At 41.6% G+C, this 27415-nt stretch overlaps 1 protein-coding gene across 1 annotated transcript in view; it reads left to right on the forward strand.

Moving 5' to 3' along the window:
• LOC102378331 (kelch-like protein 1) overlaps positions 1 to 27415 on the forward strand; it is a 363249-nt gene that overhangs the window by 135045 nt on the left and 200789 nt on the right. The window contains exons 3-4 of the mRNA XM_006036205.1: positions 1741 to 1923; positions 26286 to 26422. Of these exons, the coding sequence (XP_006036267.1) occupies positions 1741 to 1923; positions 26286 to 26422 (320 nt within the window). The remainder of the gene's footprint in view (positions 1 to 1740; positions 1924 to 26285; positions 26423 to 27415) is intronic.

The raw sequence follows: 27415 nt of genomic DNA on the forward strand, positions 1-27415 counted from the left end.
CTGTGGACATAGTCTTTCTAGACTTTAAGAAGGCCTTTGACACTGTCTCTCACCCCATCCTCATCACTAAATTAAGGGACTGTGGCATTGATGCCTGCACAGTTGGATGGGTAAAAAATTGGCTGATGGGGCGCACCCAGAGAGTAGTGGTGGACAGGTTGTACTCAACCTGGCGAGATGTGAGCAGTGGGGTACCCCAGGGCTCGGTCCTTGGGCCTGCACTGTTTAATATCTTCACCAGCGACTTAGATGAGGGGGTGGAAAGCACACTGTCCAAGTTTGCTGATGACACTAAGTTGTGGGTTGAGGTGGACACACTTGAAGGGAGAGAGAGGCTGCAACTGGAGTTCCTTTCTTGAAAGCACATAGGCGGAAAGGGATCTTGGAGTCTCCAAGATAAACATGAGCCGCCAATGCCAGACCGCAGCCAGCAAGGCCAGCCATACCTTGTCATGCATCCATAGGTGCATCTCAATCCGGTCCAGAGAGGTGATACTCCCCCTCTATGCGACTTTGGTCAGGCCGCAGTTGGAGTACTGTGTCCAGTACTGGGCACCGCACTTCAAAAGGGATGTGGCCAGCCTGGAGAGGGTTCAGAGAAGGGCCACCCGCTTGGTGAGAGGGCAGCAGGACAGGCTGAAGGACCTGAACCTGTTCAGGCTCAGTAAGAGGGGGCTGAGGGGGGACCTGGTGGCTGCCTACAAGCTCATCAAGGGGGATCAACAGCAAATAGGCTGTTTTCTCCCCAGCACCACCTGGGGTGACGAGAAACAATGGTCATAAACTGATGGAGCATAGGATTAAGTTGGAGATCAGAAGTCAATGTTTTACAGTTAGGGTGGCCAAAATCTGGAACCAACTTCCCAGGGAAGTGGTCCTCGCCCCTACCTTGGGCATATTCAAGAGGAGGTTGGACGATCACCTGTCTGGGGTCTTGTGAACCCAGCATTCATTCCTGCCTGTGGCAGGGGGTCAGGCTAGATGATCTGTTCAGGTCCCTCCTGACCCTAGTTACTACGAAACTATGAAACTATAAGATCCCCATATAGATCCCTCAAATTCTGAAACTTATGCTCACCTATAATTATTGAGATTATTTTTTCCTAAGTATTTTGGGGGGTATTGTAAACTGTGTCACTGCACAGGATAAATTAATGGTAGCTTATATCACTATTTAGTCTCATGTATTCTGGAATACTACTTACCAGTTTTGCTTTGGGCGAAATAATGAGTGTTTTAACATAACACACTGAGGAAACGAAAACAAACAAAACAAGAACAAGAAAGATCTAAACTAGAGTTGGTACTGTTATAACAAGTGTGCATATACGTAGTGTTAATTTCTAATGTAAAAAGATTTTTCATATTAGTATTGTAACTATTGCAGAAAATTATTTTTACATAGTGTGCTCCATTTTGTGGCTAGAAGAACATTTTAGAACACAAAAGTGGAGAGAAATAGGGCTGTTTATTGAAGATAAACACGTACAAGTAACTTTAGTATAAGTATGCTGAACCCTTCTTTGATTGTTGTTTTTTACAGGTAATTGAAAATATTATTTCATTTTCCCAGAGAAACACTTTTGGGTCTTTAAACTGATAAAATGTTGCCGTCTTCTGCTTCCAGTGAGAAAAATAGGGAAAGATACACTGATTTCTCTTAATCAGAGATCTGGAGGCTGTTATGTGTAGAGATTTGGAGACACTTCATCAACCCTACTATTTTTTTTTGGTTTACAGATTGTCAACAGCCAGCCATCCTCTGTCACCTCCATGTGATATGGATTCCAGTAGCTCTGAGGAATTCTATCAGGCAGTACACCATGCTGAACAAACCTTCAGAAAAATGGAAAGCTACCTGAAGCAGCAGCAACTCTGTGATGTTATCCTTATTGCTGGGAACCGCAAAATACCTGCTCATAGGTAGGGGATAAAAAAAAAATAAAAAAGAAACTATTAAACTTGGGCCTGATTATCCACTGAGATGCACCATGTGCAGTATTTTACAAAGTTCAAAATGGTTGAAAAGCTACCAGTCTGATTTGTTAATATTTGACACACATACCATTTATTTTGCACAAGTGAAGCCAGCTATAAAGGTGATATTTGCAGATCAAGCCCTTGGTATGTCTCTCCCATGTTAAGCAATATTCCTCTGGTTAACTTTTTTCATGTTAATTGCTGGCACTACATTTTCAGCTCCTGAGTACTCATCTGCCTAGGTGACTGGAATGAAAATATCCAAAAAAGATTCTGAACAGCGACAGTGAACAGAGTACTTCTGAGCTCCTGATCTGTTCATATTTATGCTTCTGATAAATTATGGCAGATAGGTTTAGGAATTAAACAAAACAAAAGACTAGTTAAACCGTAAAAAATGATGTGGAATAACTCTGACTACTAATGTATTTGGGATCGCTAACTTAATAAGAGAGAGTATGCATAAAAAAAATCTCAATTTATTCACCATTCTTAGTGGTGCCAAAAAGATACAAAACAGATAATAACATGCTGTGCTAAATTAACAGGAATGTTGCCTACAAGTCAAGGCAAGCAATTCTTCCTCTCTATTCAGACTGGGTTCAACTGGAATCCTGCATCCAGTTTTGGGCACCACACATAAAGAAAGAAAAATTATGAAAAGTCCAGCATAGATCTTAGATTAGATGTCTAGGGAACATGATTCAGAAAGAAAGTTTGAAACAGTCTTTAGATACTTGAAGGATGGCTATAAAGAGGAGCACGTTAAGCTATTTCCTGTTGCTGCAGAGGACATATAAGAAATTATGTTTAAATTGCAACAAGGATAATTCAGCTTGATACCAAGAAGAACTGTCAAATTATAAGGATGGTTTAGCGCTTGAAACATGACTAAGAGAGGTTGTAGAATCTTCTCACCTGTGTCTTAGCGAGTCCTAAGAGCAGCTAAAACAAACATGTGCCTGAGATGGTTTAGAAAGGTGTGATCCTGCCTTGATAAAGGAATTGGATGACTTGGACTTGAATGGGCTTGAGGGAAAGTTGCCCTCTCTCCCCCTGCCCTGCCACTACGTGCTTGGCCAGAGGAGAACAGGGGAAAAGGCCAGCTGGGTATAGGAAATTTTCAATTAACCTCAGATAACATGAGCTTAGTTGAAGTTTTCCCACACCTTGCGCCCAGCTTAAAGGCTCAGGCAGCCCTGAATAAGGCTTGGGGACCTGGAATAAGGCAGGGGGCTGAGGTCTGGTTTGGGAGGTGTCTTTGAAAGCAGCTGGCATGGAGGAACCAGACTGTTGAGCCCTCTCATCAGGCCCCTCCCTCCTAGGCTAGGATGGGACCATTGAAGACTTGGGGCTAAAGCTGGGGTCCTCCTAACCTCCCCCCCCCCACCTGGGCCAAGACTGTAGGGGGTTCATCAGTGTTTGTTGCAGGTGGCTGATCTTGCCAGACTCCTCCTCCCTTTCCCTGTCCATGATGGAAAGGTGAGACCTCCTTCTCGCACCTCAGCATTCCCCTCCCAGCCTGCACAACCCTCCTACCCCTAATTGTATCCTGGCTCTACCAGTCTTTCCCAGAGAGAGCAGTGCCAGGGGGCTCACTGGAGTGGGTTGGCACAGGGCCAGCCAGCTCCCCAGGAGCCAGCCATCTCCTACCACCCACAATCACCACCACTGCTGGCCAGCCACTGCATCATACCTGAGTTTCCCTGGACCCACAAATCACCTGGTTCTCACCTCTACTCCTCCCGTCCCCTAGCTACCTGGCCCAGGACAGTCCCGCATCCCAGCCAGCATGACTCCTGCCACCTCTTACCCAACTTCTCCCACCCCAGTCCCAGACACTGAGACACACGTAAGATTTTGGTCCTTTATTTCTTTTTATTATTTTTTTCAGTCCATTCTCTACTTCTCCTCCCACCCTCTTTACTTCAAACACTTTTTCAAGATTTCTCCCTTCCTACCCTCAGCTCTGGCTTGGCTTCTGCTACTGAAGAGGGAGGGAAGCCATAGACCCCATGGTATTTTCTCCACCTTCAAGCTACATGTCACCCTCCCCATCACTTTTCTATCCCAGAGGAGGATTAGAGTCCTAACTCCTGCTCACATCCCTGCTTGCCAGGTCCTCTAGTGGTAAATCATAGTTGTTCAGGTCTGTGACTACTCTGAAACTGTTCCAACTTTATGACTGTCTAACATTCCACAGATTTAAAATGTTTTAAAGGTAACCTGTCCCAGTGCCCTTAGTCCTCTAGGGTATTACTCATCTCATTCAACATCTGAATCCACATTATTTAAACAGTAACAAAAACAAATGTATAAAATGGGGGATTTACATCCTTTTTATCCTATCTGATTTAAATTGGATAATTTAAAGTACATAAGTGCATTTGCTTGCCAAGGTTAGCTATTTTGGTAGATTGCATGAAAGCACTGAGAGAGGAGTTTGGCATCAAACAAGGTCTTTTATTAGTTTGCTCTCACCTCTATCTTTCTGATACACTTTTTTCTTTTGGGACAGATGTGCCAATTTGTATTCATACTTGTCAATGGCAAATTTAATTTCACATGTGTCATTCCAATTCTACACCATATCTAAAGCCTTTTGGAACTGGAAAAGTACTTTAATAAACATACGATTCACCATGAAATAAAAACCAAATCTTGTTTAGATCATCCAGGAAAGCATCAAACAACATTTCATGCGATTTTTAGTTTTTATCATAGTTTGACAGTGAAAAAAAAAACCAAAAAACACACTGAAATCTGTTCCCACCAAAATGAATGACAAAACTGTTAAATTAAATTGAAATTGGCCTAGACTCTAAACAAAGTGAAATTCTGTAAAAAAAGACAATGGCACCAGTTCAAACATTTAATAATTCAAGTAAAAAAACATATAGGTTTAATATATACACTATCAGCCAATAAAGTATGTACAAAAAACTAAGCTGCAGCCAGGAACCTAATTAAGATTATTTGGATATGGAAGGGGTGAGGGCTGAAGCTAAAGGATAAAATTATAAAAAAGAGAGTCAAAGAGCTATTGATGGGTCTCAATGAACTTGATCCCAGAGCATTGAAGAAACTGGCAAAGGTGATCTCAGAGCCTTTAGCAATAATATTTACGGAATTGTAGGAGCTGGGTGAGGTAACAGAGAACTGGAAAAGGGTCAGTATAGTGCCCCTCTTTTAAAAAGACAAAAAGGAAGATCACAATCCCTGCTGGAGAAGGATCTGGGAGTCTTGGTAGAGAACAGACTTGATATGAGTCTGCAGTGCAATGCAGTTACACAAAAGATAAATGTAGTTTTGGAATGCACCAGTAGAAACACTAGGTGCAAGAAACAGGAGGTAATAGTGCCTCCCTATTCAACACTGCCTCTATTTAATGCAATAGGCCTCACCTGACCTATTGTGTGCAGTTTTGGTCTCCACCTTTAAAAAAAAATAGATGGAGAAGTTGAAGAAGGGCCAAAGATGGGTGATAAAATGATACAGGGCTTGAAAAGGAAGTCATGTGAGGAGAGGTTGAAAGAAATAGGTAGTTTTCAGAAAAGGTGCTTAAGAGGTGACATGATAGCAATCTTCAAGTACCTGAAGGGATGCCTTAAAGAAGAGGGAAGACACTTTTCTCTTGCTGCAGAGAGTAGGACATGGACCAGTGGCTTGAACTTGCAGCAAAGTAAGTTTTGATTGGAAATCAGGAAAAACTTCTTCACAGTGGAATAGATTGCATAGGGAAGCTGTGGGTTCTCCATCACTGGAGCTGTTCAATAAAAGGTTAGAAAGCCACTGGTCAGCGATGACTTATGCATAGCTATACCTATGTTCCATTATGGACATTTCCTATGCTTCTGGACTTTGCTGGTGGCTTCATGGGGCTAGGAGGGAATTTTTTCCCCTTTTGTTGCTTTTAAAGACTGCCTCAGAAGCATTGTGTGTTGGCTGCAACCAACACTGGGGGTTTGGATCCGGGGGATGCCAATGCTTGTGCTAGGACTTAAACCCAGAGGTTCCTGAATAGAGGATCTTGCCCCTCTCTTCGGGGTCAAGCTAATTTCCATATTTGGCTCAGGAAGGAATTTTACCCCATGGTCAGAGTGGAACAGACTTTGGGGGTTTTTCCTTTATCTGTAGCTGTGGGAATGGTCAGATCTTATGAGCATGTTTTAACACTGTGGTCCCCCTGCTTTACCTATGGTAGATTAGGGTGTTATATCACATGATTGTGCCAGGGTTGACTGTGTAGTTTTGCTAATAGGTTAAATAATGGATTTATTTGGGATGGTTTGGATAGGGATGACATTGCCTGAGGCAGGGAAGGAGTTGGTCTAGATGACCTTTGGGGGTTCCTTCTCTATGATTCTATGATACAGGAAAAAAACAGACTTAGCATATATACTCAAATACACATATATACAAGTGTCATCTTGACATATAAATTAATATAAATCTAACCATTAGTGATAGTAGTAATACAATATGTTCAATATTCTATATATAAGGTAGGTAGGCTCTTAATGATGTACCTATTTCTAAAATGAAAACATTTCACATGCCTGCTCTTTGTAGATTTTACAAGCTCTACAGGTTTGTAACATGAAGAATTAATATTTTTTTCAATGTAGTTTAAACAGTTGTATCCCAGAAGAAGTGGACCCAGTTACCAGAAGAATCATGTGAAGACAGTTAACAATTTAAAAGGCAGTCACTTGGTGCCATTTCATTCAGATGTTGGTGTAATTTCCACTTAGCATGCTGAAATCCCTTCACTTTTTAGAATTATTGAAGATCAAATATAGTGCATTTAATCTCTGTCCCTCTGCTAGGCAGAAAAGGTTATTTGAGTAAATGTTTCAGGGGTGTACTTGGTAGCCATGTTGGTTACCAAGTGTAGTCTACACGGCTACCAAGTACACCCCTGAAACATGAAAGATGCCAAATTTTAGCCATTTTTGGATTTTAAACTTCATTGCAGAACAACAAGGCAGTTTTTTTGCCTCCCTGCCTGCCATCTGACACCTCCAGGGAAGGAATTCTACCTGATCAAAGAGCTACTCAACACAGCTTACAAAGACACTCTCATGGACCTAGAGGAACAGACTTACATCTTCAGCTCCCTCTGCAAAAATGAAGTTTATTTCCTACCTATGGGGCCTTTTTACCATCTTGTACCATCTACACTTTTCCAAGAGCCTGACGAAGGGACTTTGATCCCGAAAGCTTGCAGAAAAAGACAATTTTCTTGCCATCTTCCAGTTGGTCTAATAAAAGGTATCATTTTGAAATCAAGAGCTAGTTTTTTGTATGTCTTTGAGTAAATGTGACATCTTTAACTAGACTAAGTAAATAGTTGGAAGAATTGTTGTTTGCAAACTTTCGGGCACAGACACCCATTCTTCAGACATAGGGAGAGTCTGCTGTTGTTCTGTGTTCTCCTGGATGGAATAGAAGCCAATATGCAAAATGCCAGTCTGTGAAAATACAAATGCATGGCAGTGAGGATCAGAGGTGATGGGAGACAATAGGTGCAAGACAGGTAGGTGTGGGGGGAAAGGGGGAATGTTGGCTTGGTGGTAGAGTATAGCTGGTAAAATGTAGAGAGGTTACCTGGGGTTATTGGATGGCAGGCAGGTTATGATGTGCCATAAATCCAATGTCTCTATTTAGTCCATAATTTTGTTTTGTCCAGTAGATCTATAAAGTGAAGTGTAGGCTTGTCTACAAAAGGGGTTTGAAAATTCCCTTTGAGGATTAGAACTGAGAATTTGGAGAGAGTGGTTGTCTTGTGAGAAGTGTACACTCTACTATACATCCATTTGAAAACTCGTGAATCTTTACAGATTCATTTATGACTAAAGGAATATTTACACCCATTCACACTTAAAGGTTACTAGTCCCGTCTTCTAGTTCTATTCAAATACTATTTGGGTAGAAGATAATTTACCTTAAAAAGTAATTCCCCTTCCTGACTCAGGCCTTGGCACCTCACCTCAGCCCCTTGTGTGCATAGATATGCCAATATAAGTTCTTAATGTTTAATTCTCCCAACCATTTGGGCTTTGAACTTCTAGGTGTGAATAGCCGTTGTCACTCTTGAAGTCTGACTAGTTGTCATATAACGGTATAGAACTATATCCATATCAAACATCATGGCTCATACAAACATACAAGTACCAGAAATAGACACAGCTTATTTTTGTTTCTAGACACAAAACAATATATATAAATAAAATAAATTCACAGAAAACAGATCATATTTTACAGTCACTTCAGATATAATGGATTTGTGACACTTGCTTTATAGAAAAACTAAAGGATGCAACACTACCACAGCATGAACACATTTAAAATAGAAATGGTACAACAAAACTCACAGCCCATCAAAAAAGAACTGACAAACTAAGCAGATATTATAACAACAGATTGCAAAATGAAAAAGTGAGGAAGCTGGGGACTTCTGTAACGGACCTTATGTAATGGTATAATAATCAAAGTGTAAATCAAAACTTTGATTGCAGAAACAATCAACTAATTGATTGATAAGAGACCACTGTGGCACTTTTCAGATGACAAAGAATCAGTTACTGAACTTGTAATGTTCTTATAAATGAAACTGATTTTTTGTAGAAAAACCTAACCTTATAATTCATTTAGAAGAACAAGACGTAAGGTACACACAACTGGCTTCTAGTAAAATACTTCACATTAGAATGAAAGAAAAGAAAAGAAAACAACTCCCAACCCCCTTTTCTTTTACATAAAGGTTGATGTACATGAAATTTGCTTGACATTCAGTATTCTGTTCACATATTATACATCTTTGCTCCATCTTTTGCCTAACTTTGCTGTTCTGATGTCAGGTCTCCACAAGGACCGTCTTAAATTGGGCTTGTATTGTAGCTAGAACAATGGACCCTTGATTTCATGTAGAGTTTCTGATCACACTTTGTGGCCCCCTCTACATGTTACACTTTAAGTGTGATTAACCCAGTAATCAAGCATTCAGTTGTGATCCAGCTACATGTTCAACATCTTAGTGGCGTGTGAAAACAAGCAATAAGCTATGAAGTTATTCCACAAAAAATGTGCAATAACCTTGTAGCTTGTTCTAATCATGCCATTAATTGAACATGTGGCCAAGTGCTTCAGTGTGGCTGCGAGCTGCATCAACTGAGGGGCTTCCAGCCACAGAGGTGGACCAACTTCTCCCAGCCCCATAGCGGACAGGGCTTGCAGTAGTGGAAGTGTTGTCAGTTGCAGGACTCACACCTGGGCAGTGTCTTCGGCTGCAGGGTTTGCAGCAACACTGTTGCCTCTGTGAACCTCATGAAGTGTGGCACTGTCACTGGCAGCAGCATTCCCCATGCTGCCCACACTCCAAGCCCTGTAGCAGACACAGTGGAGGCAGTGTTCCTGGATCATGCATTCAATCCTATTGTGCCTTTACTTGCATGTTTAGAGGGGCCCTAATGCAAAACATATGTAATGATTGTTTTCCTCAGCTGTCCAGTCTCAATCAACAAAATGTTGTTGCATTCATTTATTCAGTTTAGGTGTCCAGCTGTATTGCATAGCAGATATCACACACACACACAAAACTGAAGAGGAGAAAACCCTGCCCCCGAAGAAAACCAAGCACCTGCTAGTTGTAAGAATGAGATGAAAACCATAACTCAACCTCCACCTCCCCATAGTTTTATGGGAAAACAGTAAAAAATACTACATGTAATCTAGAATGTTTAAGAAGTGTCAGACCATTTTAATACAAGTTGTTGATTACCAGATGCATAAACCAAAAGCATGATGCTATTATGTCATAACATCACACCATGAAAGACACATTTGCAGTATTACACATCATGCCTAATATGCCGTTATGCGGTCAGAACACCTGGCCATGCAGTCGTACAAACCAAAGCCCTCTATAAACACATAATTCCTACCCTGCTATATCCAATAGTACAGGCAGTCCTCAGACTTATGACATAATTGGTTCCTGAAAACCACATCTTAAGTCAAAACGTTGTAACTTGGAACCGATTTTCTCATAAGAAACAATGTTATAAATGGGGAATTGGTTCCTGAACCAAGGCCCAATACCCTATTTTTACCAAAAATACCCCAGTACTTGATCAATTATAGATGAGAAATATAGCTATATTAATGCATTTATATTGTAAATAACAATTATATTGATTTGGAAGGATGACTTTGAGGTGATTTTACTGAACTTTTGAAGGGTTCTTGGCTAGAGTCTTCTCAGGAGTCTTGACTGCAGGTTTTTCTGGAGTCTTGTCTGCCTTCTTAAAGAAAGTGTCCAAGGAAGTTTGGACAGATGTTCTCCAGGGAGATGAGCGATGCAGTGAGCTTGTTCACTGGCATGGCGTTGCATCGGATCAAGCGTCGTAAAGTTGAAACTGACATCATAAATTTGAAACAGGGTGTCAATTTATAAACTTGGTAAGTGTGAAACATTGTAACTTGAAACATTGTAAGTCAAGGACTGCCTGTACATGTAACAATGCCTTCAACTACCCACACAAAGAAAAAAGGCAAAAAGCAGCCTGGTGAGGGCCCAGGGTGTGGCATGAGCCTGAAGCTGCAGTCTGCCACCAAGTCTGCCCAGTCACCCAGACCAGTCATAACATCAGAATGCGTGTTGAAGACAGCCATCCTCCATGTGGCACAGCACCCCCTCAAGGGCCTGGTGTGCCTTTAAAGTGGGCACCACCTGCCAGAGCACAGTGTGCTCAAACTACAGTGAGAAGCGCTCCTGCACCAGGAAGTGGAAAAGCTGCAGGGCATCATCTGAGCTGATCCTGATAAGCTGGTTGTGGTGGCTCTTAAGGAGAGCCATCTCAGCCTGACCCAGCAGAAAGTTGCCCAGGCAGATGGCACCCCGTTCGGCTGCCCAGTATGGTTAGGAGTACACATAGGTGTTCTCTGAAAGGCCCCTGCCCAGGGCCTGCAACAGCGACTCGAGGGTGAAAAAGAGTGGCTTCTGGTGGGGACAGTTAAGGAAGGTATGAAACAGGCTCTCTTCAATGCCCCCGGGACAGGTGGCCTGTCAGCACCTGGGCATGGTGGATGTGAACCACCCAGGCATACAGGCTTCTATCAGGCAGGGAAGCAAAGGGGCAACTCATGTCACTGTTGGGAGGCACAGGGAGCATTACCAGGGTGCCAGGCCCGCCGGCCAGCTCGCCAGCCACAGCCAGGGAAACTGGCAGCAGGCAGAAGGCCTTGTTCAGGGTGTCCATGGCGATGAGGACCTGGCATGCCAGGAGATGGTTGTCCAGGGCAGCCGTTGCCTCCAGCAGGACGGCAGGCTGGATGTCATGCAGGAGATGGCCTACACTGTGGATGGAGCGCATGCCCAGCTGGGCAGTCAGGGCTTCGAGCGAGAGCCAAGCTAGCTGAGCGGAGTCAAGGAGATGGCCCAGGTAGAGGACACACACCTGGATGAGGGCAGCTGTGAGGCTGGCGGAGGCTTGGCATAGGGTACCATAGGGCTGGGTTGTGCATCAGGCACTCCCTCAGCAGCTGTAAGAACTGCAGGCACTGGGCCTGGAGCTGGAGGTGGAAGGTGGCCTGCCAGGCTCATACCATGCCGCAGTAGAAGGCCAGAAACACCGCCCAGTTCAGAAGTGTGAGGTCCAGCATGAAAAGCTCCCAGTCAAAGCTGAGGGTTCACACCCTGTGCAAGAACCGGCATGTCAGTTATTGCCAGGGCAGGTGCTCCTTGTCATAGAGTTGCTGAAGGGCTTGCAGGTGGAAGGTGGAAACCATAAGTAGAAGGGAGAGGAAACAGAGAACAGAGAAAAAGAAGAAAAAAACCTGCAAAAATGCAAGAAAAATCAGAAAGGGGGATAGACAAAAACAAGAGACCTTTAGACAGGTGAGAGTCGGAAAATAAAAGAGATAGGAAACTGGGGAGTCTTACGCTCAGGATGGCCCCATGCAGCTCAAAGCAAGCCCGGTGTGAGGCATCCAAAGCGGAAGGAAGGAAGGAAGGAACAGTTTTATTTTGTAAACAAACAAAAAATTTTTTTTTGGCACTAAGGGCATGGTGTCAAAGCGTCTTCCCATCAGAATTCCAGAAATGAACTCTTTAGTTTGGATTTGTGCATTGTTAACATGTGTAAGATCTTGACCGCCTGTGCACATCACATTTCTGTCTTAACATGAGTCAGTGTTCAGCTACCTGTCTAATACTTTATAGAAGTGCTCATATTACATACATGCAATAGGTTTCACATATGCAGAAATGTGGCTTAAATGTTAAACTTGGTTTTGAAACCAAAAAATTTCAGTGGGAGTTACTCATTTGAACCCCCCCAACCCCCCCCCACACACACACTCTTATTTGTATGCTTAAATAGTCAGGTAAAATTCCAGCTCCAGAAGCTAGATTTTTATTATTATTTTAGCACAATACTTGCTGTATATTAATTATCAGAAAGTTGATGTCTAATTATTCAGAGATGGTTGGTCTCATAGCATGTACTGGATGTTTTTACTGAAAGACGTGTTAAGCACTTTGTAGTTATGTTAAGCTCGGTTACGGAATTTAATGGTTAACGTGGATTCTGTGCTTGCCAAATAAGGAATTCTTGGGTTTCTTATTAATGATTAGGGTTAACCATCAGAAACCATAGCATTTTTCTATTTTTGGTGTACTTGCTGTCAGCAGATGTGCAGTGTGGGTGAAGGGTGGGGGGGTGGGGAGTAGAGAATCCCCATAGATATGCATGAGAGGAGGGAGTTGGAATTAGTCTATCTGGTCAATATTACTGTAAAATACAAGGCAGGAACAAAAAGAGTGATGAAGCATGAATATTAATTTATTGTATTATTCTAAAGTCTATTGACTTCAGTAATTTGCTCTATATAATTTAATCCATATTTTCAAAAGTAATCAGCCTTTCATAGAGGTGTAAGTAGCACATCATAAAACAAAAGTATAAACGCAGAAGATTAATATAATTTCGTGTTTTATTGTATACAATTGGAACTCAAAATAGGAAATGAGAAAATTCAAACAGGTAGGAAAATGATGAAGGAAGAAGCTCCTCTAATACTTTTTTGCCAGCATTTTTAAGAAAAGTTAATACATGGCATACTAAATCATGTACTTAGTCACGTACAAGTTTTCATTTAAATAGTGACTTGGTATGAGGTCAGTAGTGATGGAGGGAATTTAATTCTCATTTAGGGAATTGACATTACTTTAAGACTAATGATGGGTGAATTTATATATGTGGGTGCTCATAAGGCTTTTTCTGGAGGTCAGGAAAACATTTCTTCTTCAAGTCCCTTTTTCTTCTTTTACCCTTCCTTATTCCCCAGTGCATCCTTCTAGGGTGGAGAAGGGGAAGGGATGAACCAGTCTAGGTATGTTTTGTCTAAATATTCTTCTAATTAACATCTTATGTGCCATTGAGAGAGACACGTTGGGCTAGACACATCTGTGGTTTGATCTAGTATGGCATTTCTTAATTTTTTATTGTCTTCTACTTCAGATTTTTTCATCTCTCTTTCCAAATTTTTCCTTTTCACAACCGCTTCTTCCAACCTAAACCACCTTATCCACATAGTTTTACCTACTCAAATCACTGTATATACTTAGCTGAGACTCCTAATTTCTGATGAGGTACAGCTAACAATAATGTATAGTGATGTCTTCCTTCCAGAGGTAAAAAATGTATCCCTTGCCAGGTTGAATCAAGCAACTCTAACACTAATATGGCAATACTACCCAATATTTTATTATACAAAGTACATAAAGATATTTTGTGCATTTGAAACTGTAAGAATATTCTTAGGCAGAATATAATTATGTAAGTAATACTTAATGTCATACTTAACGCTTTACACAAAACAATGAAGAAATCAGAAAGAGTGAGCAAACAGATTGCCTCACATGCATCTTCAAGCTTTCTTCCATGTTACTCTACATGAATGGAAAGAGAGTTTCAAAAAAAAAAATGTGCAAAACTACTTAATTGACTTCCTTTAAATCCTTCCTTAAAAATCTTTGGCATGATGCTTACAAAAACAGCAGTCATTATTATTGAAATCAGTAGCTGATCTGCTTTGATTCTTGCACTCATCCAAATCATTTAATTATTATTTCCTGTTCCTTTGTCTGTGTAGCATCACCTGTTGTCTCTTATTTTCTAACATAAGTTTGTTCTCTCTTTGGGGCAATGACCAGCATCAACTGATACTTGTTCCTGTTAAGTGTTCTTTTGAATCCTGTCATCAAATATTGAAATATGAAAAGGACAGATCACTATTTGAAATCAAATAACATATAGTCTTAGCTTACAAGATACAATAAATTCAATGCAGAAAGTGTTTGAATAAAGCCAGAAATAAGACTGTCTTGTTCAGATCTTGTTTACTTTCTTCTGAGCTGTGACCAGCTACTTTAATCAAATCTTCCATGCTCTCACTGCCTTAATCAAAGCTGCTTATCAGAAGGTGTAAATGAATAGGGTGGTTTGTAAGTAGCGCACACTGATGATCCAGATAGGGTAGAATTATTTAACTTGTCTTTCCCCATTTTCAGCATGAAAAAGGGCCAGAAGCATAGTATACACATAACAAGATTGCCAATGTTAAGCACTAGAGCAACTGTATCTGAGATGCTAGTCTTTTGCTTTCTCAATAGGGATCCAGGTTTTCTGTGGAAAAATGCAGAAAAACCTGGATTTTCTTATTTGAAGAAGAAAAATAGAGAATTTCCTCTTTAAAGGAGAAAATCATGGGAAACTGCAGATTTCCTCTTGCAGGCTGGCAGCTTTGTAGCCTGCAAGTGGCTGCTTGGGGCTGGGGGGCAGAAGGAAGGCAATTGGAGGCAGAGAGCACCACACATGTAGTCTGCATACATCCAGGCAGGGTGGTAGGAGCAGCCCCAGGAGCTGGATGCAGGTAAGTCTATGGTGGGGTTGGAGGGCCAGGGCTTGGGGACTGTCCAAGGCTGGTGGGTGGGGGCGTGTGAGCCTGTGTGCATGTATTGCAGGAGTATGTGGGGGGGGATGGGTGTGTGAGGGGGGGCAGGTGCCTGCCAGTGCTGGTGGAAGTTGTCCAGGTGCTGGGGCTCCAGAAGGGCAGGGGGAGGCACCTGCTCCTCCAGCTGGGGGAGGGGGTGGGGAAGACCTTTGGGGGCAATGGGGAGCTGTGTGCCTGGGCTGGTGGTGCCAGAGCTGATGCCCATGCTGTTGGGGTGGGGTGCTGTAGAAAGGCCGCCTCATGCATCTTGGGAGTCCCTGCCTGGGTGGGGGTGCCACAGGTCCCTCTCCCTGCTCTTCCCTCCAGCCTGCGCTAGGACTGGACTTGCTCCTCTGCCACCCACACATGTTGAAGCCATTGCAGCTGCTGTGATCTGACCTGTGTAGGACAGGGGCAGCTGGAGGCATCCTCCAGCAGGGCTGTGGGGGCAAGGGATTGCGAGTCAGGGGTGAGGGGCACTAGAAGTGCTGGGGGGCTTATGGCTTGGGAGTGAGGGGCACCAGGACCAGGGGTGTCTGTGGGTCAGGAGTGCAGCACACCAGCAGGACCAGGGGGCTGTGGGTCAGGAGTGAGGAACACCAGCATGGCCTGGGCAGGGTGGAAGAGAAGGTATTTAGAATTTATTTAATTATAATGTTTGAGGCACTGGTAGGCTGCCAAACTGCTTTATAATTGTAAAGATAACAATAAAACATTGTGTTGAGCTGATCTCTCTCTATATAGTGGCATTTCATTTTAATTGCAGAAAAATGCAGAGTTTGGGGTTTTTAATCGGAGAATACGGGATTTTTTAAGCAGAGAAAACCAGGATCCCTGCTTGTCACTGACCTCTGTTCTCTTTATACAATGTACACTATTTCCTCTTCCCTTAAGAGAGCAGCTGGGCCTCTTCTATGTCAGCCATGAAAGTATCTTGGGATTAGCACATAGTTCCCAGGTACATTTCTTTGGTTTCAAATTTACGCCTAAGGGGGGAAGGGAAAGGAGGTATTCCAAAGAAATATTGGCATATTTCCCATTGTACTTTTCCACCTTGTCTCAAAAATGATCACTGTACTTGGCTTTGAATCTTTAATATCAGCAGAGAATAGTTCTCCCACCATTAACCTTCTGCACTTTTATGAATAAAGGTAGGTTTGTTAGGGTAAGCAAGATATAATATAATTCTATCTGAATTTGTTACCAAGTATTTGGAGAGGTAGGAACAGTGGTAGGTACTAGGATTACCCAAAAAATAAATATCACCTACATGAAATGATCACTTTTTCTGCAGATGTTCAAAGTGTGACTTAGCATGGTTTCCATCTTTCATTCAGTGGGATCCTAACATCCCTGGACTCTCCTTGGGGAGTCTTATATACAACAGCAGTCTTCTTGAGGTTGGATTTCCTCTTAGGCGACTCATGCTCTGCTAGATTTCTTGGGTTTGGGTTTCTTGATTGGGCTTGGGGGAAAAGTGAAACCACTTTCTTGCAGTACACCCTCTAAGCAAATTGTAAAGATCTTTATATTCATAGATCTTTCCTTCTTTTTGATATGTTCTGAAGTCTGTAGTATGTTGTAATTGTGTAGTATGAGACATAGGGCCCACATCCTGGCAGCCAGTTTGGCATGAAGCCTGAACCCAGTGCTGCAGGTGCTGAATGTGGCACAGGTGGTTGAACTATGCATACTGGTTCTGGGGCTAGTTCAAATCAGGCTGTGCTGGAGCCAGCATACAGGGCCAGTCCCATAGGTAACGTAGTGCCTGGGATGCTGGATACAGCTTGTGAACCATGTGCACCATGTACCTGCCCTGTACCAGGGTTCATTTTGCCTGCAGTGCACAGGCTGGTCCCTGCCCAAAGCACAAGGGGCTTTTACAGGGCATTCATTGCATGTGGTGCCCCATCAGATTGACCCTGCATACTAGCTCCTGCATGCACAGACAGCTTGGGGCCTAATCTGGGCAAGTCCTGGAGCCATCATGCAGGGCCAGTCCAGCTGGGTTGCTCATGCATGTGTACTCTGTGCCAGCCACCTGGGCCATGGGTAGCATCTGCAGTGCCAGGTTCAACCCACACATAACAGACAGCACAAGCCCAGAGTGAGGCCAGTACAGGGACCATGCTGCACACTGGCACTAGCATGGCCTAAGTGTGCCTGCAGACTGGCTCAGAGACCCTCACCTGGCCTACAGGGCTGGATGAGTTTGACACCCCTGATCTAACTTGAACTGTAAGCTGAGTTTGAATTTTCCAGTACCAATTGACCCATTCCTCAATAGAATGCACCATGATGCAATACCAAAACCACCATTTCATAATATTTTTGTGCACTCATTGTACTATTTTATACAGCAGTACAAAAAAGTATTGCCTTTTACTCTTTAATATTTATTTTTATGAATATTCTTGGGAGATAAACTTATAGCAAATAAATCCACATAGTGAATACTGTAACATGTATCTCATATCTCCTTTCGATAAATTATTTTCTTTCTATTCATATATACTATTTTTAGTTGTATATTTTCAGCGACAAAAGTTGCTGCAGCAACAAAACCATAGGTTAAGCTGTTATGTTTTTTCCCTTTTGGGGAATCTGCTAAGAATAATGTAATTCAGGCTAATGAGTTGTAGTGCTTTGATTCATGCACTGTATTTCAAGACATTTATTTGACACCTGCTTTATTAAAGCTACATGAGTGTTACTAGTAAAAGTAACAGCTGTTAGTGAAATAATGCTCATTAGCTAAAACAGTGCATAAATTGTTGTAAATAAAGGAGGAGATTCAAAACTAATGGAAGTTAGAGGATAGTCAGATTATTATCAAATAATAAAACCATCATTATAATAAAGATGGGCAAATAATTTAGTGAGTAGGTTCATATATATTACATTATTTAATTAATATTGAAAAAATCTTTGGTGGAAATTCTTCATGGCTCACAAGCAGTTTATAAATCTTGAAAATCTGCAGTAATGTTTTGATTAATTGTGTATATGGTACCCCCCACCCCCCAACATGGAAGTAAGGACCATTGTAAACTTAAAACGATCATATACAAAATTCAGAATTCATGTCCTGTGAATAGTTGAGCAGCTTGTGCATATCATCTGTTCTTTGTAAATATTCACAAAAGCTTGTACGTAAGCATAATCAAACTCCAAGAAGATACACACATGTGGCTAAAGTGAGACTGACCTTAGGTCTTTGATCAGCACTATTGCTTCCAGACTTTGAGAGCTTAAGGGTGCAGACAGAAGTGACAATTTTCACCTAGTCTGGCCACAAAAAATAGTTTATACCTGTGACCAAACACAAGTGCACAGCTGCAAACAGCTTCAAAAATGGCCAATTGGGTGAAAACCTGACCCCTCATTAAATGAGGTATCAGATAAAGATGTTACAAAATATAGAGTCTTTTGTAACTTGCATCTTCAAAGCTCCCAGCCTGTTGCTGTTTTCAGAAGGAGGGGGAGGCAGCAGAGGGTGTTCAGTCTGGGGTTTTTTCAAACCCACCCTCCTGGAGGTTGGGGGCTCCGATTTACCCAGCCCACCCTTCAGCATCAGCTGGGGAGCCCTAAGAATGAGCTCCCTCCACTGCCTTTTCCTCCTCCCATTCTGAAAACAGCAAGCACTGGCAAAGAGCCCTGGCTGTTGCTGTGGGAACCTGGCTGCAGGCTCCCAGTCCACAGATCTCCACCCCCCTCCCCTCCCCTGAGCCAACAGTGAACTTCTGTTTAGTCTGGGGTAACATTGTAAAGCAAAATACTTTGCAAAAATCATTCTGACTTACAGCTGGGAGCTGCACTTCTGTCTTCACCGTAACTGATCTGTGTGAGCAAAGGTGAAGTAATAAACAGTGATACTTAATAGATAACAACCTAAGCATTGGACAGAAGTGGTAGACAAGTTTTGGAGATAGTTGAAAAGACAGTGTGTGAGGCTTTCTTTCTAAGTACCCTTCCAGGTTGATTACTTTTATAGGCAGAAAGACTATAAAGTCAGAAAGAGAAATGCTGATATTGTGGAATATCAGAGAAGCTTCAGATTCAAGGAAGGAAAAGAATTATCTGCTAAATAACAAGTGGGTTCAGATAGAAGAGAGGAGTCATGGCATATTAGCCATCTACATAATTGTGGTGAAGATGTTTCAAGGAGTTTGCCAGGTAACCCTTTGAACTGTTAATGCTGATTTCTCTGTCTTCTAGAACAGGGCCGTTCTAGAAGAGAGGAAGAAAGCTAATGATGTACCAGTAACTATACAGGGAAGAAAGAATGAACCTGGTAATTATAGGCCTGTAAATGTTTATTCAAACTTAGATCAAATAATAGTCCATGCTAATGTCAAACTTGATTGATCAAAATTAAAGGAGGTTAATATAATCAAAGTTGGTCAACATGATCTTGTAGAAATAGAGCTTTCAAAGATTTTTATGGGATTACAGATATGAGAAAAGATTGAGAGGTCTAGGCACATTTAGTTTGAAAAAAAGGTAACTAAGGGGAGAAATGACAATAGTCTTCAAATATTTGGAAGGCTGTCAAAAAGAATAGGGAGAACAGCAGTTCTCCCTTGCAGCAGAAGGGCACAAAATAATAGCTTCAAATTATAGCAAAACAGTTGTAGATTAGATATCATGAAATACTTCCTTATTGTTAGCAGGAGGCCTTTGAAAGTTTATGCCTCTCTGAGCTAGTTAGTCTCTAAGGGTGCCTCTACACGAACACAGAGCCTGCTCCAACACCCTGGAATTACTAAAGCCAAATGAGCTTTACTTCAAGTGCTCTGCTATCATTTTGAAGTGCGGGGACTGATACATGTAACATTGTGATGCTTTAATTAGATCAGCTTTTGGAGCATCATTGAATGAGCTTTAGATAAAGCGCCCACACCACCATTTTTAAGCACAGGCACTGATACATGAGATGCTGGAGGCTGCTGGAGCTTGGTAATTACAACACTCCAGGAGACTTGATTAATTGAGTCTGGTCCTTACAGCATGTCAGAGCAGCCTCACTGCTCGTGCATAAGCACCCATTGTGTCCATTGATAAAGTTAAAATTTAAAAATTGGAGAAAGATCAAAAAGTCATGAAAATAATTACAGGACTGGAATACCTACCTGGTAATAACATTTTCAGGGGGCTTGATACGCCTAGCTTATCAAGGGAAGGTTATAGGATAGCTTGATCAACTTTCTCTGTGTGTTGAATGAGGAACTGAGAAGTGCTCTATTATCAAATTTATGTTTACCAGGCAAAACTGTAATATAAACCAAGTCAAAACAGAGAAATTCAGATGCAATTATTAATGTTATATAAATAAATCGTTGTAACCTTTTATCAATGGCTGTGGTAGATTTTTCCATTCCTTAGCTGTTTTTAATCAAATTCAGATTTTTTTCTCCTAATTGATACACTCCAGTTCAAATGGGGGTTAATTCAGGGTAATCCTATGCTCTTTGTTATAGGAGGTTAGTTTAGATTATCACAATTTGTATCATCACATAATCTAAGAAATTAATATTAGCCCTTTACACAGGTCAGGATTGCTGAAAGTAAGCAGTACATTATATTTTATTATATTGAATTTGCAACAGTTTAATGGGACTGCTCACATGCATAACTGTTTACAGAAGCAGTACCTTTTATAGTCCCTCTTCCCTCACTTCCCTCCCCCAAACAAAATTCATAAATGCATATTTCAGGCAATAGTAGTGTTGTAATGCTTCCACAAAAAAGTACTTTTAGATAAAAAGAGATTAAAAGGTTCTGTGAAAAAGTACATGCCAGATTAAAAGTGAAATAATACACTACACATTGATTTTTTTAGGAGGGGTAGGGTGCCCTTTTTTGATATTTGGTTACTTTCAATATACAAAATATTCTGCTTTGATGAGACGGATTTAAATATTTTCTTGAAAGGAGAATAATACACATGGAAAGATTCTGGGTTACAGCATGTTTAGTGTTCTGCCTAGTTTGTAAGAAACATAAATGTGGTTTTAATTATAATTTATAATGGGGATTTGACTGAACTGTTAATGGAGATCAATACCTCCTCCATACAGCTGCATAGATACAGGCCTTGAAATCTCCTAATGGTATAATTACATCAGGAGGAGTGTTCCTATTGGATAGCTAGATAAGACTAAGCATAACAGAGGCAGAGACTCAGAGGGATATAGGTAGACTAAAGGTTGAATTACTGCCATTCTTCAGAGGTATTGACATTTATCTCTCTTCTCCCTGTAGCAAAATCCCTATAGTAATGTAGATATTAATGGAGAAGGTAGACAAAGGAAGAGAAAAATATTCAAAAAATAAAAGAAACATTAGATTTCATTTGAAAAATTTGGGGAATATTTGTTAGTCTTAGTTGTGATGGCACAAGAGTCACAATCGGATCAGAAATGAACATCTCTTCTAAATGGGGGTACCTACACATGCAGTTCATACAATGCAATAAACTCCAGTGCTCCTTGAGCTGGATTACACTGCTCCCAGGCACAGTGTCTCCATATGCACCCAGGACAGCAGCACTTTGAGCCAGAGCAGAGTAGGCCCAGACTGGCAGCAAGCTCAGGGGGTCAGCCCTGGGCTCCAGGTGGAAACATCGGGCAATGAAGGAGGTGGCTGGGGCATGTGAGTGCCGAATAAGCAGAACCATGTGGCTACATGGCAGGCAGAGATCTGGTCCCCTGCTGCCTGGGATGACCAGGTGCAATTTATGCCTGTGGTCAGTGTTTACATGTGCGTTTCAGGACACAAAATGACCTCGGGGACAGTACTATCTTAGAGCAGAGTTAATTACCTCACCGATGCATGTGTAGATAATGATACTTTACTGCAGAGCTCATTGGTTAACTCTGTAGTAAAGCCCAATTGTAGATGCACCCAATGAAGGCCAAAGAATTTAAGTCCAGAAAGATAATAAACTTCTATTCAGTCATCTATGCATCAAACTTATTCTGTTTGGCTAAAGTTTATCTTTTAGATGGGTAGCCAGTGGAGCTGAAAGAAGTGGAGAAACTACAACCTGGTAGTTTATTCTAATAATTGTCCTCACTGTTAAATCTATGCCTTGTATTCAAATCTGTTTGGTTTTAACTTTCAGGTAGTCCTCCTTATATGGCCTGCCTCCCCTAGACTAGAAAGCCTTTAATAGCATTGAAGGCACTCAAACCCAAATCAGGTCACATCTCCATCTTCTTTTTAATAAGATTGAATGCAGTGATATTTTTATGTCTCTAAGTGTACAGCGTTTTCTTCTTCACAACAAAAAGATTTGTTTTTCCCTTCACTGTCTAGTAATTAGAAACAGAGAAGGCTTCAAATCAGTTGAGTCATGTTGTTTTGATACAGAATTTGCTCTGGAAAGTATCTCTACGGCCCCCGAAATTCTTTTGGCTACTTATGGATTCTGCCGGAAAGTGTCTGAAGAACGGAAGAAAAGACGTTCATTAGTATATTCTCATGACCAGAGTAGTACCTGAAAGAAGGGAAACAACATCCTTGGGTCAGCTGACCTTTCTGTTGAAGAGGTCAGCCTGATTCAGAGCTAAAGTTTATAGTTATTTTTCAGAACAGAAAACAGCAGATCATTATAAACTACTTGGATAGTTGATTTTCTTCTTTTTATATTTTTCTTTATTTGAATATTGGATGCTTTTATACCACAAGCATAATTTTACAAAAACGTCACTGTCAGAGGCAAGTTTAATTAGCAGGAGTCTTTCACTTGAATTCCATTCACTGAAGGAATAATATTCAAGGAAAAATAGTTTAAAAATGTTGTGGAACTAATAATGGTCTTTGTAGTTGGCAATATATATTTCTTTATCTACAATAACCTTTTGACTTTTTTTTAAAAAGAAATACTAACTTGGTATGGTGGTCAAGATCTTTGTTTGCAGAGGTATGCTACTATACGGATAGTGCTGGTGTGGACTCACTCCAGGTTACCAGTTCAGGGACTGCAACAATTCTTCCTCCAGTAAAGCTTAATCTAGGGCAATTTTTTTGTGGGTTTTGTTTGTTTGTTTATTGTTTTTGTTTTTCACCTATATTGGAATAATAGATAAATTATTTATCATACAATGCTTACCTTTTAGAATATTGATAATAAGTGTTGCTGTTTAAAAAAAAAAAAGTTTTTTTTTCAATTTTTTAATTCACTGCCTTTTTACTCAACCTTTTTGCTTCTCTATTAGAAGCCCATCCCTGAGAATAGCATTGTCATGCAGTGGGGTTCTTCTATGTTTGGCCAACCTAGTATTATTATTAATTTGTTTTTGTATTTTTAGTTAGATGTTTCTTTAAGAATAATTTTCAAATTTACAGTCAGGTTGCAAGTACAAGACAATAATTATCAAACAAAAAGCAACATGGCTTCTTCCACAGAGGAATAACAGCATACCCCAATTAAAAGGTCTTATCCCATCATTCAACGTGTGTTTTATTACTGTTGTAATAAACCTTACATTTAAAATTGTAGTTTTAAATTGATAAGGAAAAATTAAATCATGTCATTTTAAGTAAGCTTCAATATGGATACTCAGATATTTTAGTGAAAGATTAGAAGCTGGGATCCTGGTTTTCTCTGATAAAAACATCTCCAATTTTTGGATTAAAAAAAGTAACCCAAAAAAACACGTTTTCATGATCAAAATGAAACACCACTAATATATACACACACACACACACACGTGTGTGTGTGTTTTTGGATTACTTTTTTAATCCAAAAATTGGGGATTTTTTTTATCAGAGAAAACCAGGATAACTGCTTATAAGTAATAGTTATCCAAAATTGGTTGGCTATCCTGGTCCAATAAATATCTACTTGTGAGGTTCAATGAAGATATATTTATATTTAGTCTCAAATAGTTAATAAGTATTTGATAGCAATTAGGAGCTATTAGGAGTATCTTGAACTGAATAAGAAAATGGTTGTCTTTTTAAAAGTGCAGTATCGTGATAGATTTTCTTTTATTCTCATTAAGGTATTTGATCTATTTGAATGCATTTGATGCTCTGGAGCCCCAGTCTGAAGTTAATGTTTAGTATAACATGTACAAACTCATGCAATGGGAGTGAGGATCTTTCCATGCTTTTGGATTCCTCAAATGGCTGTTTTCTGCTAGCTGCAGCAGCTATAGAATCATATATTGGCAGTTTTGAAAATAATAAACTGGGTGGGGATGGAGGGATGGTTATGTTTAGCTACAGAACATAGGATTTATTTTTCATATAGAAATATTACATTGAATGAGGGCACATCTACAAAAGATGCTTTACTGTGAAGTAAGATAGTTTACTGCACAGTAGGCATGTATGTCTGCACATGCTTACTGCATAGTAAACCTCACTAATCACAAGTAAATTTGCTACCTGCAAGTGCAAGTAGCAAATTTACTTGTGGTTAGTAATGGGGCAGTAGCACTTGTGTAGACGTCTGACCAGGAGCAAATCTGCTGCTGGTCAGCTGGCCACCAGGGGAGCGGGAGATCACTCCCTGCCCTTGGGAGCAGCATGCTGCCAGGGTGGACTCTGCCACTAGAGCCTGGGCAAGGGCTGTGTCCCTCTGTCCTGGAAGTGGGAAACTTCAAGCCACCCCGCTTCGAGATTGTGATCGGGGAGCAGGTTCTGTGACATCATGATCACCAAGCCCCTGCTTCACCATCACAACTGAGGAGTGGAGAGCTCGCCCAGTGCCAGCTCTATGGTCATAGGGCTTGGGCTGGGAGACCCTTATCTTTCAGTGCCAGCTTTGTGACTGCAGGGCCAGTGCTGGGAGATAAGGCCTCCCGGTCCAAACACCGTGACCATGGAGCTTGGGCTGGGAGATAGGAATCTCTCAGTGCTAGCTCCATGCTTGCAGAGCTGGCAGTGGGAGCTCCCTGCTGGTGGAGACTGGGGATCCTGTTCCCTGCCCAGCTCCACGCTCGTGGAACTGCCTGGGGAAAAAGCTCCCCACCCTGTTCCCTGCCCAGCTCTGTGCTCATAAAGCTGATTGGGGAATAGGTGCCCCAGCCTCTGTCCCACAGCTGTGGAGCTGGGACTGGGAACTGTTCTGGTCAGGGGCAGGTCTGAATCCCACGCCCTGTCTGGTGATCAAGGCATGGGGCTTGGAAAGAGCTGTGGGGATGCGGTAGATCCCAGCCCCCTGCCTTGATCTACCAGTGGGGCAGCTAGCAGCAAGCTAGCTGCTAGTTGCCCCACTGGTGGATGGGATAGGGGGCTGGGATCTGACCCTTCCCTGCAGCTTTTTCCAAGTCCCCTACCCCTGATCAGGGAGCCAGGGCTAGGAGCTCCCTGCTGCTGGGGCAGGGAGACATTGTTCCCGCCTCAGCAGCAGGCAGCCCTCAGGGGCAGGGGAGTAGTATCCCAGCCACAGCTAGGATACAGCTGCCTCCTGGTCCAGTGTTTCCTGCCAGCCCCTGGACTAGCACCCAGGAGTCTAGCACTCCCCCTGGTGGTGGAAGCGGCCCATTGCAGGGCCTCAGAAAGTGGGAGCAGTAAATTAGGATTCACAGCAAATCTGCTCCTGCTTGCCTGCATTCATAGATGCCTGCCTGGGAGCGTTTATTCGCAAGTCCTTTACTTGCAAATAAACTGATTCCCAATCAAATGCATGTGTAGTAACAACCTGAATGTGTGAGGATAAAGTGCTTATGCCTTAAAGATATAGAACATTCCTAATTTTCTTCTTATTATTATTTATTTCAGGATCTTAGCTTTATGCAAACTACATTCCTAGGACAAATTAATTATCAGTATCAGGAACTAGGAACTAATGTGTTGTTTTTTTGTTTTTCCCCTTGGGGTAATATTTCCTAAACGAGTACCTTTTTCTGACCCAATTGTGTTGATTTTCTTAATATTGAATAAGATGGGTATCACAACGTGTCCTTTCAGAAGGGGAAAAGAGCACCCCTTATGCATGTTATCGGTTTCTGTCATTTAGTTTTTCTCCTAGCGACTGTCATTTTAACAAAAGCAATTTAATTATTGATACTTGTGTGATAGGGCCTGAGTGATGAAGATTGTAAATCTGTCTGTTTTGTGTGTATACTTCTGTGCTTGTGCACCATGTGCTGTATATATAGCTGCAAAAATAAGTTAGAATGTCATTCTGCATGTCTCTACCTACAAATTGTAATAAACTTCTGCTTCTGCTTTGTATTTACCCTAAAATCCCAATATTTTGAATAAAAACAATAATTATTTATAATTAAACTACTTCAGGGACTAAAAAATGCATACATTTAACTGGCATCTATGTAACTTTCTTGTAGGCTTGTTCTCAGTTCAGTGTCTGACTACTTTGCTGCGATGTTTACAAGTGATGTTTGTGAAGCCAAACAAGAGGAGATCAAAATGGAAGGGATAGACCCTAATGCATTGTGGGATCTTGTGCAGTTTGCATACACAGGTAATGTAACATGTGCAGTGTATTTCCTAGAAAGGAGAATGTTAAATTTTGTTGACTGGAAACAGATCCTCATATAGCTTTATTCATATAACAAATATTTTTGGATATGTACAAACTTTTTACTTAGATCTAACTAACTGTACATATATACAGGGAGTTTAGGTTGGGCAAAAAGTGGCTGGCATGATCTAATTTATTTCACCTGAGGATTTGCACTATGTAGATTGGATTAAACAATACCTAACCTAACCATTTGGAGCACATCTCCACGGCTCAGAAAGCCTAGCAACTCATCCCAGCCTTGGGACTGCACTTTTCATAACCCTACATCCTAATCAGAATGGGTGCTTATACACGAGCAGTGAGGTTGGTCCAATGTGCTAAAATTCCAGCGCATTGGAGTACACTTGATTAATTGAGTCTGCTGCAGCATGGCAATTACTGTGCTCCAGTGACCTCCAGCATAGATTCATAGATGTTAGGGTCGGAAGGGACCTCAATAGATCATCGGGTCCGACCCCCTGCATAGGCAGAAAAGAATGCTGGGTTTAGATGACCCCAGGGTTTAGATGCCTATCTAACCTCCTCTTGAAGACCCCCCAGGGTAGGGGAGAGCACCACCTCCCTTGGGAGCCCATTCCAGACTTTGGCCACTCTGACTGTGAAGAAGTTCTTCCTAATGTCCAGTCTAAATCTGCTCTCTGCTAGCTTATGGCCATTATTTCTTGTAAACCCCAGGGGCGCCTTGGTGAGTAAAGCCTCATCAATTCCCTTCTGTGCCCCCGTGATGAACTTACAGGCAGCCACAAGGTTGCCACTCAACCTTCTCTTGCGGAGGCTGAAGAGGTCCAGGTGCCCTAGTCTCTCCTCATAGGGCTTGGCCTGCAAGCCCTTAACCATACGAGCGGCCATTCTCTGGACCCTCTCCAGCTTATCCACATCCCTCTTGAAGTGCAGTGCCCAAAATTGCATGCAGTATTCCAACTGCGGTCT

Source organism: Alligator sinensis, unplaced genomic scaffold (genome assembly GCF_000455745.1).
Source record: "Alligator sinensis unplaced genomic scaffold, ASM45574v1 scaffold936_1, whole genome shotgun sequence".
NCBI classification, from domain to species: Eukaryota; Metazoa; Chordata; order Crocodylia; family Alligatoridae; genus Alligator; species Alligator sinensis.